This window comes from Geospiza fortis, unplaced genomic scaffold (assembly GCF_000277835.1).
Source record: "Geospiza fortis unplaced genomic scaffold, GeoFor_1.0 scaffold275, whole genome shotgun sequence".
Lineage (NCBI taxonomy): Eukaryota > Metazoa > Chordata > Aves > Passeriformes > Thraupidae > Geospiza > Geospiza fortis.
The window spans coordinates 1,261,440-1,275,316 of record NW_005054341.1 but is presented as its reverse complement, the minus strand read 5'-3'; the positions used below and the strand labels follow the sequence as shown (position 1 = coordinate 1,275,316).

Genomic DNA, 13,877 nt, shown 5'->3' with positions numbered 1-13,877 from the left:
GCACGCTCTGCAGCTCAAGCCCGTCTGCGTCTCCGAAACGCTCAAGAAAGGCGTCAAATTCGTCAAGTGGGACGATGTGAGTAGCGCTGCCCTTCCCGCGGCGGGGCACGGCGGGTTTGCGGGGCGGTGGGGCGGGAGGGCTGCGGGCCCTGCCCCGCTCGGTGCCGGGCGGGCACAGAGGTGTCCCCGCCGGTGTCCCCTGCCCCGCCGGTGTCCCGGGAGCCGAGCCCAGCCGAGGGGTTGAACGGGCGGCTGAACGCCGGGCAAACTTTGTGCGAGGGCTGTGCTGTGCAATTGTGCTGGGCTGGCTCCTTTCGGCAGCGCCTTCCTCCGCCGCCTGCCGCCTCTCGGTGTGCGTGTTGCCGCCCCTGTCCCCGTAACAGAGTTGTTTCAGTCTGCTCCCTCTCGTTCCTCCTCCCGTCTCCTCCTCCCAGCCTCTCCTTTTCCTCCTGGCTCCTGCTCCTCTCGCTGTCTCGCTCGTTCTGGTGGAGTTGTCAAGCCGCGGTGTGTTCTCCCAGTTCGGGTGCCCTTGGTCACCTTGCTTCCTCTTCTTCCTTGGCTCCTTAGGGCATGAGGCTGGCCTCACCATCAGTCTGCTTTCCCTTCACTGCTTGCTGCTTCCCAGCCCTTTACATTTGCGTAGCCTCAGTAGGAAAGGAGCGTGGTTTCCCCCTCACCTTTGGCAGAGCAGCTGCTGGGCAGCTGGGCTCTCTTCCCTGGCCCGCTGGCTATGCCCGGGACAGTTTCGGAGGGAAGGAGAGCTGAACGGCAGAGTTGTCATTTTCAAAGCCTGCCGAGAAGGAGAGCAGGACGAGTCCTGTGCTGGGTTTTGCTCCGGCAGTCCAGCACTGGCTGCTTGTGTCTCAGTTGTGCACGGAGGAGCAGGTGCCCCAGAAAGTGTGAGTGCTATCGGGAGGCTCGAGCTGAGGCGGAGAAATGGTTGGGAAGAGAAGATAGGCAGCCTGAATGCCAGGAGAAGTGTTGAGAATGAGTTGTTTCAGAGCCCTTGTGCGTTTGCTGTGAGCTTGGCTCTGCTGAAGACATCCACAGCAACAACTGGAGGGACAGCAGCGAGGGAAGGAGCAGTTTGTGTGTCACTTGGCTTGTTCTATCTTGCTCCTTTGTCGCTGCTTTCAGCCTGTCCAGCAGCCAAATGTGTGAGCCTGACCCCTGTGAACCTGTGATAAACTCTCAAGGAGAAAGAGAACATCAGAAACCAAACAACTTGTGGTGTGAAGTTTTGTTTACAGTAATAAGCGAACACATTATTGAAAGGCTCAGGAAACTGACCTTGTCTGCATACCAAACAGTGGCTTTGATACAGGTTCTGCACGTTCAGGAACTAGGCTTGAATGAAAAAACGTTTTCTTTGGGTTGACATTTTCCTTAGGGTAGGAAAAGGCAGCCTTGTCACTTGCAGTTATTGTTTTATTTTTGGTAAGTTACCAAGGAATTTCCGCGTGTGTATGCAGAGGTCGAGCTAAAGATTGAGTCTCTCTTGAGACTGAAAGCTCAAGCTATCAGCCAACAGTTTAAATTATTAGAGTGCTATTTCCCAAACAGTAATTGTATAGGTAGAATTAAAAGATGGAGAGGTGTTCCCCATGCACAGTGGATGTTCACCTGCCTGCCACAGGCTAGTTGGTAAAAAGATGAACAATTGTAAACCTGAAGGCTGTACTAATAAAACATGGCTAAATTCTGGAGAAAGAGCTGTGTTTTGGGTTAAAGGTGCTGCTCAGCAGCCCACAGGTGTTACCTGGAGTGTGTGAGTTGAGTCCTGTTGTGTTTAGTGAGTGCTTTCACTGGCAGCCCTGTGAAAGGTGATGCCTTTTCAGGCACACTGTGCTAACAATTCTGGCATTAACTCATTGTTGACCATGCATTGTGTGTGTTTCTGCGCATTTCCCACCCCTTATGTCTTCCCTGTAGTGTTCTCAGCAGTGGAAGCCCCACAAAATCCAAGGTTTCAAGGGAAGGGAGTCTCCTCTGGCTCGCACACTGATGTTTGTTATGCACCATTTCTGTTCACTGTGTGCGAGTGGGAGTTCAGCTCTTCCACATGGCCTGTGCACTGGGGCAGCCTCCATCCTCTCCTTGTGGTTCCCTTCCCTGCTGCTTTGGCTTGCAGTTTGAAGATGGTCCTACCAACTTTGCTTTGTATTTCACAAAGCAGAAGTGGTGGTTGTGAGTTCTTACCACTTGTACCAAGTTCCAGCCCAAAGTTTTTCTAGCTGAGCTTTAAACCACTGGGAGTTTTTAAATGGGATTGCTGGGAGCATTTAAACAAGAGTGTGAGAGGGGTTGAAGGAATTCTGTGTTGTGTGGAGCAGCATCACTCCAGATCACAGACAGGCAGGTGGAAGGCATGGAATTCCATCTCCTCAGTGCACCATCTTCAGTTTCTAAACTGAAAAAGCATTAGGATCAATTAAAAAGCTCTGGCTTTGCGAGACAAGTCACTCTTTCATGCCTTGGGATTGGATGTAATGCTGCTACCCCCACCCAATGCCTGATACACTGTTCACAAATTCCATTGGGGATCAGGGTGTGAAGCACTAAAGTCAAGCAGTTCATTGTTGTCCTGTAACTTTGCTTCTCCTCACGCTGTGTTGTAGTCTGTAACAGTATTCCGGGTCAGAAAGGAAATTTCAGAATGATGCGTTGCTCTTGGTGTGTAGTTTTGGATTCACAAGGCACTGAGCAGAAATAGCTGCTCTTGGAATCTGTGACAGATAAACGTGGCTGCTTGCTTTGGTCTTTTTGTGGCTGTGTCCATGTGTGTGCCTGGGTCAGACAATGAGCTTGGCTAAGCTTCCCCAAGTTGTTTCTTGGGCTGGGCCTCTGTAGCTGCTTCTCGCTGACTGCTGCCCTGGCTTTGAACAGCTGTGCCCTTGAATTCCTCGAGAGAATACAAACTCTGTCAGAACTAACTGAGAGAGGGGCAAGGACTGGCTGCATCCCCTCTGCTGTGCTTACAGCAGCTCCTCCCGATCAGAGTTTCCAGTGGGTTAATGAGCAAATGTGATTAAGTTCACAGGTGAAACTGTTTTGGTTCCATTTACACATTAATGTAGCAGAAGGTGTTGCTAGGTTGAGAAGGGTAAGGAAACTTGAGCATCAAGAGCAACTTCTCCCAGGAATTATCTGTCCTGAGGGCAGAAATCTGCCCTGGCTGACTCTTTCCTTGTTTTTCTCTGGCCTGTAGTGGGAACAGGATAGACATAACTGAGGCTTTAAGTAGCTCAACAGCCAGAGCACAGCTGAGCTGATATTTTCTGAGAGCTGTAATTGGCACACTCTAGCAAGTTAATATGATGGTGCAGGTTCAAAAATAGGTTTGTTTTCATTTCTTGCTTTAAAGGCTTTCTTATCTTCCCTAGTGATAATATGTACTTTGCATAAAGATTTTGACTGATCTCTCAGTGGCTCACACTATTTGCTTTCACTTTCAAGTGAAGTGTACTACTAAGGTGAATTCTACCTAAATTGAGGGCCAGGATTGCAATTTTCTAGCCACATCTTTTTTTTAAGCACTGGATTACTGCAGCAAACCTCCTGACTGCTGGCATTGCTTAGTGGCTGCAGAACTTCCCCAGGTGAGCAGCAAAATAGAACCCAGGTTTTTCAAGTTTTTTAATGCCTTTCTCTTAGAGCACTTTGTCTTAATAAAGCATTTTTGAGCTCAGAGTGAACACTCTGGAGATTTGCAGGCTTCTTTCTCTGTTCAGAATGTTTTAAAGAAGACTATCAAGAGTATCCCCTTTAACCTTACAAGTAAACATAACATCAGAGCATCTTTGTTATGGGTAAGCTGAGATGAAACAAATAAACAACTTGGAATTTTTCAGAAGTTACTTAAAATAACTCTTTTCCCCCCTGCCTTTTTTTGTTTGTTTTTAAACTGTGCACAAGCCTGCCGCTCCAGTGCATTAGTGAGGACATGAAAAACGAGAAGCCATTGTTCTGTGTGTATAGAACTAAAACAATAAGCTGAAGAGTTTATTTTTTTTGCGAACACTTTCAGTCTGGAGTGGAGAGGTCAAGTCCAGCATTCCAGAGATTTTGCTGTTTCTTCTTTGTTGCTAATCTTTATGTGGTAAACAAGTATCTGCTGTGGGCTATTTAAAAGTATTTTATCTGAATGAGTGTAAGCTGTGGCTTTGGTCTTGAGAGAGATTGTATTTACAGTTTTTAAGAGTTAATATTTAGTAAATTGGAAAGCCTGAACTTGGTTAACTCTGTTGGAAAGCTCTTTATAACTTCAGTGTGGGGGGAGAATAAGATTTGGATCTCTGCAGATGGGTTAAATGCCTGCCTGGGAGGGTCTGATGTTCAAGTCATAGATGAGATCTCTGTTAGTGGGGTTTTGGAGCCCTTTGGAGTGTTGGTGGATACATGGGAAAGTGAAAACCAGAAGACAGCTCCTAAATAAGTGAGCATTGTTTGGGAGAAGGAAGTTAGCTGGGAATTTGGGATGTGCACTGTGTGCTTTCCGCACTGCAGTGTTTGAATGCTCAAGACGGTTTTGGTTTTTTTAACCAAACCTGGAGTGAAATAGTTAACACACAATTAACTCTTGCAGTCTAACTATGCAGTCTTTGATCTATTGGAAAGTAAATGCTTCATAAGCACTTTTAATTTATTTTCACAAGGCCCATTAAATGACAAAATTTTCCAGTTATTCTGTTGTAGATCCAAAAAAAGGACGAACATTAAAATCTCCTAATTTTTAATCTGTGATTAGGTACCTTGGACCTAATTTTCAGCCTGCAGTGCCACGCTGTCAGGTGTTCAGAATGCCTCCCCAGTGGTTTCAGCTGAATTTGAGCTCAGCATCTCTGAAAATTAGAAAGTGAAATGTGGAAATGTAGTTCCAGTGTTCTCTCAAAATCAGAAGGCAGCATTTATGCTGATGAGCAGACTGGTTTAAATTATTTTCTCAGCATCACACAAGACTTCTCTGGCCATGGTGGAAATCTTCCTGGTTGGCATTTCATTGCCTTTGCTCTCAAGCTCTCCCTTTATTCTCTGTTTCTTGACTGTTTAGCTTGCAGCACTTAGGGAATCATGCAAACCAGTGCAGTAAGAGGCTCATTAGCTTGAGTGTGAGGATATCCTGAGAGATGGGCTGGGCTAGGACAGACTTCTGAGAAATCCCACTCCAGGCAGAACTTCAAAACTCCCACTGTTTGAGCAGCAGAAGGACGATTCCTGTCCTGGGGTGCCATCACCAAAGTTTCACCAGGGTTTACACTCTGACAGTGAAGGATATCTTCTTGCACATTCCTGTTGAGCAAGTGGGATTTCATTTTACACTTCTGTAAGATCAATTTCTGTTTGGTTTTGTTTTGTCCTTCCCCCAAAGGGAAAGTGACTCGTGTGTCTTTCTTCTTTGCAGCCTGTGGCAGGTTTGGTTCCTCTGCCCTCAGGGAAAGAGGACATCTTTTCCTTTCCACATTATTTTTGGGGTTCACTGCAGATGGGGTGGGAACTTTGTCCCTTTCACTGTAGTTCAGCCTGAGGAAGTTCTTGGTTCTGATTGTCTGGGTGATGCTGTGTAGTTCAGCCTGAGTACACTCAGGGTGTTTTGGAATTCTCAGCTGTCTGCTGAGCCTGTGCAAACCGGAGCTCTGCTGTCCCTTCTTTGCTCCTTCTCTGCTTCCCCAGGCCTGGAATCCCCCTGGCTTGTGGTGTGGCAGGAGAGCTCTCCTCAGGGGCTGTTCCCATGTCTGGCACCTTTGTTCAAGAATATTTTGCCTCTGCCAGAAGGAGTCCATATTCTTAGCTTTGTGTTTCTGCAGTTTGGCAGAAATTTTCCAGAAGATTCAGGCGAGTGAAATAACGATGTGCAAAAGTTTTCAGGTTCTATTTGGGGATGTTCAGTGTCTCTGGAAATCTGAGGCAAACCCAGGAAAGAGCAGCCAGCCTTAATAAGGCAGTGTCATGTGTCCTGTCTGTCAGCAGAGCTTAGGACAGAGGCTGCTCTGCTTTTCTTTTGAGAATCTGTTGATGTGAATTTTGACTGCAGCCGTTTCTAAGAAACATCATCATTATCTATATGTGATTTATTAAAACACAAGCTCTTCTGGCTCGTGGTCATGGAATAAAAGGTTCCACCTTGTGCACAGCCAGGCCATGGTGGTGCTCTCATAAATAGGGTCAGAAAGGAGCTAAACCCAAGCTTTCACCTCTGCACTAATTGTCTTTGTGTGATGGTCTTTACTGGTCAGTAGCAATGGAATGAATGGAGGTGGCACTTTTTGCTCACTGGTGTTCCAGGTGGTCTGAGGGCCCCACTCTTAAAACCAGGCCTTGAAGCAGCCATTTAATTATGGGTTTGTCCATTGATCTCTGTGCTTGTGCTCTGCTGTGCCTGGCTGGTGAGGACCCCAGAGCTCCTTGTGGCACTTTCTGGGCACAAAGTTGAAACCTCTTTGTTTTAAAGTATAAAACACTGAATATTGCTAATGCAGGCTCTGAGGTTGAGCAGCCAATTAGGAGGCAACTTAATGGAGTAAGTAGAGAGCAGCCACATTACTCCTTTGAGGCTGTGGGATAGGAGGAAAGTAGAGAATTGGCCCTAAGTCAGCAAAGAGGAAGGTGGAGGACTTCTAAAGGCGAAATTAAAAGCCCTTCAAGAAAATGACTTTGTTTAGCTGAGGCTGTGTGATACCCAGCACTGGGACAGCCAGGTTAGAGCTACTTTTCCCAGGAATTGGCAGGGGCAGTCTTTGGGAAACCAAAGCACTGCTTGGCATGGGCACCCAGGGGTGGCACTGAACAATGTGATAACCCAGGGGCGTTGGCACCATTGATGGGACACTCTCCCTTTCTCTTTTCCTTCTGCTCACAGCTGGGTTTTGCCTCGCTCATCTCATCCTCTACCTTTTTGATGTGCTTGCAATTGCCCCAGGAGTCTGGCCTGCTGCTCATGGGGCTGCTGTGTTAATATCCAGAGGGATGGATATAGGATATAGGCTGCTCTCCTACCACACATTTAAATTTCCAAGCCCTTCAGCTTCAGATGGGCAACACTTTTTTTTTTTTCTGTTTTATTCTCACTTTTGCATCTGAGTGGCTTAGGGGAGATACGAATGTCTGCCCCTGATTTGTTTGTCCTTGAAATTACGTTTGTTGTTTTAATTTTCCTCCTCCTCTGTTATGTTCTGTCCATAACCCTCCTGTTCAGAGTTGTGTGTGGTTGGTCAGTCTGTTCAGGAGAGTTATGAGGTCAGCTCTTTGGGTGAGGAAATTGAATTAATGGACTTCAGGTGTGTCCTATGGGTCATAAACCACAGCCATTCCCTTAGCAGTACAATCATGTTTGTAAATAAATGCACCACACAGTTGTTGCTTGAAGCAAGTATCTATTTCAGAGCCTTGAACTGCTGCTTTTCTGGAATGTATGTTGCAGAAGGTTTTCTCAGGAGTCCTTTTGATTGTTCCCTGCCTTTGCAGAGTGGTATAACAGCCAGAGACCTGTCCCAGGTGCCAGAGGACTGCTGTACTCTGCAGTGGGTGGAAGGACTGGCAGAGCTGCCTCCAAAAGTTTATTTCCATGGCTCCACACCCAGAACTGAGCGTGGCATTTGATGTCAGGGCTTTACAAGAGTGCTAATTAACCTGCAGAACATACAAAGCATGATGCACATGGCTTTTATTGCTGCTGCTGGCTGCGTGGAGGAGTTCCTGGGACACTTCTAGCACAAATACATGTGCCAAGTTCTTCTCAGATCCTCGTGTTCATCAGCACCTTAATTGTGCTGTGCCTGATGTCAGAGTTAATTAAAAAAACAAATAAAAAGCCCAGCACAACCAAAAAGCTTTCTGGAGCAGAGATTCCCTGAGTAGGGCTCACCCTGGCATGATGAAGTTTCCTTTAGGCCGCCTGATGGATATTGAAAGTTCTTTCCCCTCATCCTCTGCTCTGAGCCTGATTTTAGTCAGCATTTTACACATGCACAGGAGGATTGCTCTGATAGCTGTGTCATCAAACACACTTGGGTTTGAAATGATGCAGCAGCAGAATTAGTTCATCCCGGACAGAATTGCTCTGTGTCTGTTTCCCATCGCTTCCTTCCCTTCCCCCCTGAAGTTCCTCATCCAAAGGCAGGACACTTTATCTTTCCTCATTTTATATTTTCCTGCACATTTATGACACAATGAAATAAGCAAAAAAAGGAGAGTGATGTCTCCAGAAAAGGGATTTTTTTTTTTCTCTCTTTTGAGTAGTGGAAGTCTAAGAACCCTTTTTTAGGTTCCTGTGGCTACAGATTCCTTCAGGGTCTGATATATTTTAAACCCAAATTTGCATGTTGCTTCAAACAGTATCTAACTCTCAGGTGTACAGGATATGAAAAACTAGAAAGAAATGGGGGGCGGAAATAAGGTTCTGCAAATTCTGCATGTCTGTTCTCTTAGGGAAGGGCAGTGTTGTAAGGAAGGGCCAGTGACAGAGCTTTGGGCCCACCTGGGACATTCCAGTTTGGTTGGTGTCACTTCCATTGAGCTTTCTTTGTGCTTCTGCTCCCCCCTGAAACATGTTGAATTTAAACTGAAATATGTTGGATTTAAACTTGAACCTGTTACAGCCCATTTTTTTTTTTCCTCAAAGCCACATGGACTGACCTCACACATTTCTGCTTTGGAAGTAGGTGAATGCTGAAGCTGTAAAATACCTGTAGCACCTCGAGAGAAACAGAAATGCTTTCTGAGGAGGAGCTGTGTGTTTAGCCTGGCTTTCTGGGGAGCTGAGGCTTAGGCAATTTTTCTCTATTTTTATCTTTTTTTCTGTGTGTTTCTGTCTTTTTTTCTGTATTATTCTGTGTTAATTTTTTTCTATTATTCCATAACTCTGCAATTTTTCTGTATTATTCTGCCTTTTTCCCTTCTGTGCCCCTTCCGTAACTCCTAAATTGAGTTTGAAAAATGGGTAGAGGTCTTGAGACAGCAGTGTCTTTAAGGATGCCATGGAAAATAGAGGAGAAAGAGAGGAGAAATCTTGTTAGGAGCAGGCTGCAGTGGGGTCAGTAGTTGTTGGGCAGCCTGATGTGAGAGATGGGATGAGCTCCCAGCTGTGGAAAAGGTTTGGATTGGAGCTTGTGGCTCTTGGGTCAGGCTTTGCTGTCACTCAGAAGCAGGAATCTGTAGGTAACCAGGCTGCCCTTGCTGAGAAATGGGCCTGGTTTTAAGTGACCTGAGCTATGGATGTTGCCAGACTAGACAGGCTTTTCAGCCACTCTGAAAGTCAGGTGGAATACAGCTCTATTCCCATTACCAAAATTGTCATGGTTTGATTAAAAAAAGAGATAAATTTTAATGAATTTAATAAACTGGCAAAAGCCTTAAGGCAAGGAATGCTATTCTGTGTTTTCTAGGCAAATTCAGCCTTTGTAAAAGTTTTATAGATAAAATATAGAGATAAAAAATTGTAAAAATTTTATAGATAAAATATATAGATATATATTTATATATTTTATCTATAAAATATGTCGATATCTATATAAAATATATAGATGCCTATATATTTTATAGATAAAATATGGAGATAAAAAATTGTAAAAATTTTATAGATATTTAGTGTTGCTATGTGAAGGTGAAGTCAAGGTGGGCAGTGAAAACATCACCTAGCTGTGATGTTTTACTGGGTGGGCTCCAGTTTGACATCCAGGGTGTTTTGCCTGTTGAGCTTCACCCACTTCCAGCTCTGCTGGGTTAACTCCACGTGTTGACAAGCCTGCAGTTGTTAGGTGCTGTCTCCACGGGAATGGAAATGCATTATGTCAGAAAAATGGAGATGAGGCAGGTGATACTGAATTCTTTCAGTGCCATCTTGCTAGGGATACCTTCAGGGTAATTCCTGGGTGTTGCAATTCATTAGCACGGATGGCAAAGCAGCTTGTGCATAATTATGTGTTCTGTGTGCTGACATGGATTTCTTGTTTGTCCTTTCTCTGCCAGGACTCCACTGTTGTGACTCCAATTATCCTCAGAACAGACCCACAGGGATTTTTCTTCTACTGGACAGATCAAAATAAGGTAGGAGAAAAGCTTCCAGCTCCAGAATGGTTCTTGTTTTCTCTGTAGTGTGATGTGCAGTGCTGGCGCAGCAGACAAGTGTTTTAGAATATATAGAAAGTAAGTGTTAGCACCCTGAGCACCTGGGCGCAGCTTGTTTGGTACCCAGGTTTATATATAAAACATTTAGAAAATAATGAATGTTAGCACCCTGAGCATTTGGGTGCAGTCTGTTTGGTACCCAGGTTTGTATATAAAATATATAGAAAATGAGTGTTAGCACCTGAGCATTTGGGTGCAGCTTGTTTGGTACCCAGGTTTATATATAAAACACATAGAAAATGAATGTTGCAGTTGGTGCTGTAGAACACTGTATCCAAAGTGGGAATTGAGTGAGTTTCTCCTCTTTACAGAGGTGAGTTGTCAAGCACTTATCAAGTGAGTGCTTGTGCTGGCTCCCTGCTGGAAATGGTGTTGAACTTGGTAGTGCTTGAGCTTTGGCCTTGCATGAGCATCTGCCAGAAAACCCCAATGTGTGCTTGTAGTGTTCTGGTGCACCAGTTGTGCTGCTGTTTTTTGGGAGTTCTTGTTGGTTTTGTTTAGATACCAAGGCAAAAATAGCTTGAGGAGAGAGCAGCCATGAAATGTGCAGGCACACTGGGGAGGCAGTTTGTTATGTTAGATTGTGTTTGTTTATCTTCCTGTGTTTGCTTTTGAGGGGAGATGGAGCAGGGCTTGCAGTGAGTCTGTTTGGAAGCATATTTTCTAATTTTCTGATGAAAATCCTGTCTTTGGCTGTGCTCCTGCAAGGCTGTGGTGGGCAGTGGTGAGTTCATCTGCTCACCAGGGCAGAGTTGTGTTAAATTAAATTGCTGCCAGTGAGTGCCCCCAGAAGCTGAGCCTGATTTACCCTGAGTGTAAATCCTGTGCCTTTTGGCCTCCTGTTCCTTCCCTTGCATAAACTAATTGTATAAGCTAAAAAAGAACGATGAACTTGGTAAGAATAAGTGGAAGCCCAGAGTTGGTTGGAGAGTTTATTTCACTTTTAATGTGTTTGGCGCTTAGACCTCCTTCAGTTTCCTACTGTTGTCTGTAAAAACAATGTCTCGGAGCAGTTCTGTGAAGAATGGCTATTTATAGAATTGTTGTTCTCATATTCATGAAAAAAGGTATTTATAATGCTCAGAGCATTTTTTTAAAGGTTGGGTATTTATACAAGAGGTTTAAGTATCAGCTTGGTTTTTAAACTTGCAAATCAGGACTCTGAAGAACAAGAGGACTTTTTTCTGGTTAATAATTCATGACAGCTAGGTGAAGCTTGTTTCTAAACACCATTCTAGCAGTGCCTATTTAAAGAAAGTAAATTTATATCTGCTGGAGTGCTGATAGTGCAAGGACTGGAAAGGAAATGCCATTTTCTGCTCTTACAGAGTATTTGGGGGTTTGTGTTGATTGCAAGATTGCAAATACATGAGAAAAGGAGGTTATATAGGAGATCCTCTTTAATTTCCTTCTCTTTGTGTGAAGCCATCCTGTGATGACAGTGGAACTATGTGAAGAAATATGAGGACAATGCTCTGTCTATGTGATCGCTTTCTCTTTTTTCCCCTGTGTTATTTTGTTTGAGCAATTGCTTTTGCCACGAGCAAGGCCTGCTATTTTCTGTGGGTGCGAAGATAAGCCTTGCTGCACAGTGATGGAGTGGGGGAAGGCAGTGCCAGCTTCCTTGGGCAGGCACATTTTCCTGCGAGTGCAGAGGTGTGGGGATGAGGCTGAGCAGCAGCAGCCATCCCTGAAGCCATTGGAGTGTCCTGTGTGCCTGTGGAACAGTAAATCACTGCTGGACAGGGGAGTGCTGCTCAAAGCAGCAATCTGCCCCCTCTGCTTGCTGTGCCTCGTCAGTAAAGTTACCTGAATTGCTGGGAGGGAACAACAAGGCAAACAGAAAGCTGCTGCCCTGTGCTGTATTTTTATTTAGCTTAGGGAGCTGGTGGTGTAGCCCTGCAGCATTCCCAAACTCCTTGGCTGGCTGAGCTGCTTCTGGCATGGTTTTCTGGTTCCCTTGCCCTTGTGTTCGACCTGTGCTGCAGGGGAAGGCAGTGATGAGCAGGGTGTGCTGCCCAGCAGTGGCTCTGGGCAGTGTGAGGCTGCTCCAGGTGCAGCCAGAGCCTGGGCTGTGTGAGGATGGAGAGCAGAGCATCCTCAGTGTCCCACCAGGAGCTCTCCTGGTGCTCCCAGGCTCTGCAGCCCAGGCAGGGCTCAGCCCAAAAGGCTGCTCAGGGTCAGGCTTTGCATGCTTCCCGTGCTTTCCCTTTGGCTTTCTGATCCATCAGTCAGCACCAGTTTGCAGTTTAGTCTCAGGAGCTGAGTGCTCCTCATAGACAATCCAGGATTTGTAGTTTCAGCCCCATGGAGATCCCTTCCACCCAGGGTATGCCCCATGTGAAAGACAGTTTCAATTGGGTGGCAATTTCTGTGTGTGGAGGTCTGTTCAGTAATTAATTTAAGCTCCAGTCTTGCAGTTGGTGTCCTGCATCTTGACCCACTCACTGTGCACTTGCATGTTTGAGCTTACCTTGCTGTCACCTGTAAGGGTGATCCTCCACAATCACAGCACCCATAGCATTTCCCTGTTTTCTGGTAACACTTGATACCTTCTGTTTTGAACAGATGGCAGGACAGCTTTCTGATGTTAATTGTATTTTTCAGCATGAAGTTCTTTTATTGCTGAAGATTCTGGAATATTTTCTTCTTCATCTGTATGCAGACTGCTGGCTGATTCCATATTATTCCTTGAATGATTCTCAACGTGGGATTTAAAAGAAAAATTAATTAATGTGACAAGCTTATGTCTGTTACTTATCTTATTGTTTAGGTAACATTTCTTAACTACAGCAAATCCAGACAATATTCATTGTGGTGGTTTTTTTATGACCTGACTAAAACATAATTCAATTTCTTGATATTTTTTTTCTTTTAACACAGAATGCTATTTCTTCCATTTGTTCTTATTCTGGTCATGAGTGTGGAAGAAAGATAAATCAAAATTTACCCAGGTGAAGAAAAGTCTGCTGGAGTAAAAAGGAGTGATAATCAAAAGCATTTTTGGGGAGATGAGCAGAGGCTGGAAGCATTTGGTGTGTTTAGCCCAGCTAGCAAAGCAAAGCCAGACACAGACTGATTTCTGTCTATGGGTAAATGTATTAACGGATGCATAGGCAGTCTAGGAGAAGAAAAAGGTGTTGTCAGGCAGTTTGAGTGTTATTACTCCTGCATCCTTGGTCTGGAAGTTGTTATGCAATCAGAAGGATGTGGGGAGAAGGCACTTTAGCCATTGACTCAGTGCAATTCTACCGCTGAGCAAGGAAAGGAGGGAGGGGAGGAGAGCAGCTAATTGCTCCTGTGCTGGATGCATCTGGGGGTTTAAAAGTCTGAGGATGGTTTGTGTGCTGTGCTCTCTGGTTTATTGCCCTTTATTTTGAAAGCTGGGCATGGCAGCAGGCTGGAGCACAGGGCATGCATGCCCAGTGCCACCCCCTGCCCCAGAAGCAGACACTGAGCAGTGTGCTCTGAAACGCCACACAAGTGCCCAGATCCTGGGAGCCTGCGGCAGCTTCTACTGCCTGCTGTAAACACAGGAAGATCTCGTTTGTCCAAAGGAAGTGTTTGTTGGGAAGCTCTGCCAGTGCTGATGCTGTGTGGGAGGGATGTGAGGCTGGAGCTCCCCTCCTCAGCCCTTGGAGCATGGGCAGCCCGGCCAAGGGCTTCAGCTCCAGCGTGTGCAGGGCACCGCTCCTAATTCACATTTTAGGTGTATTTGAGGGAGAATCGGGTGCTGAAGCCCCCGAAAAACTCAC

General features: G+C 45.5%; 1 protein-coding gene across 1 annotated transcript in view; it reads left to right on the top strand.

Annotated features, from left to right (window-relative positions):
* Window position 1: 1 nt before the first annotated feature.
* Window positions 2-13,877, top strand: part of PLCB1 (phospholipase C beta 1) — a gene marked incomplete at its 5' end in the record, with an annotated part of 318,873 nt that continues 304,997 nt past the window's right edge. The window contains 2 exon segments of the mRNA XM_005422621.2: window positions 2-76; window positions 9,964-10,041. Coding sequence (XP_005422678.1) covers window positions 2-76; window positions 9,964-10,041 — 153 coding nt within the window.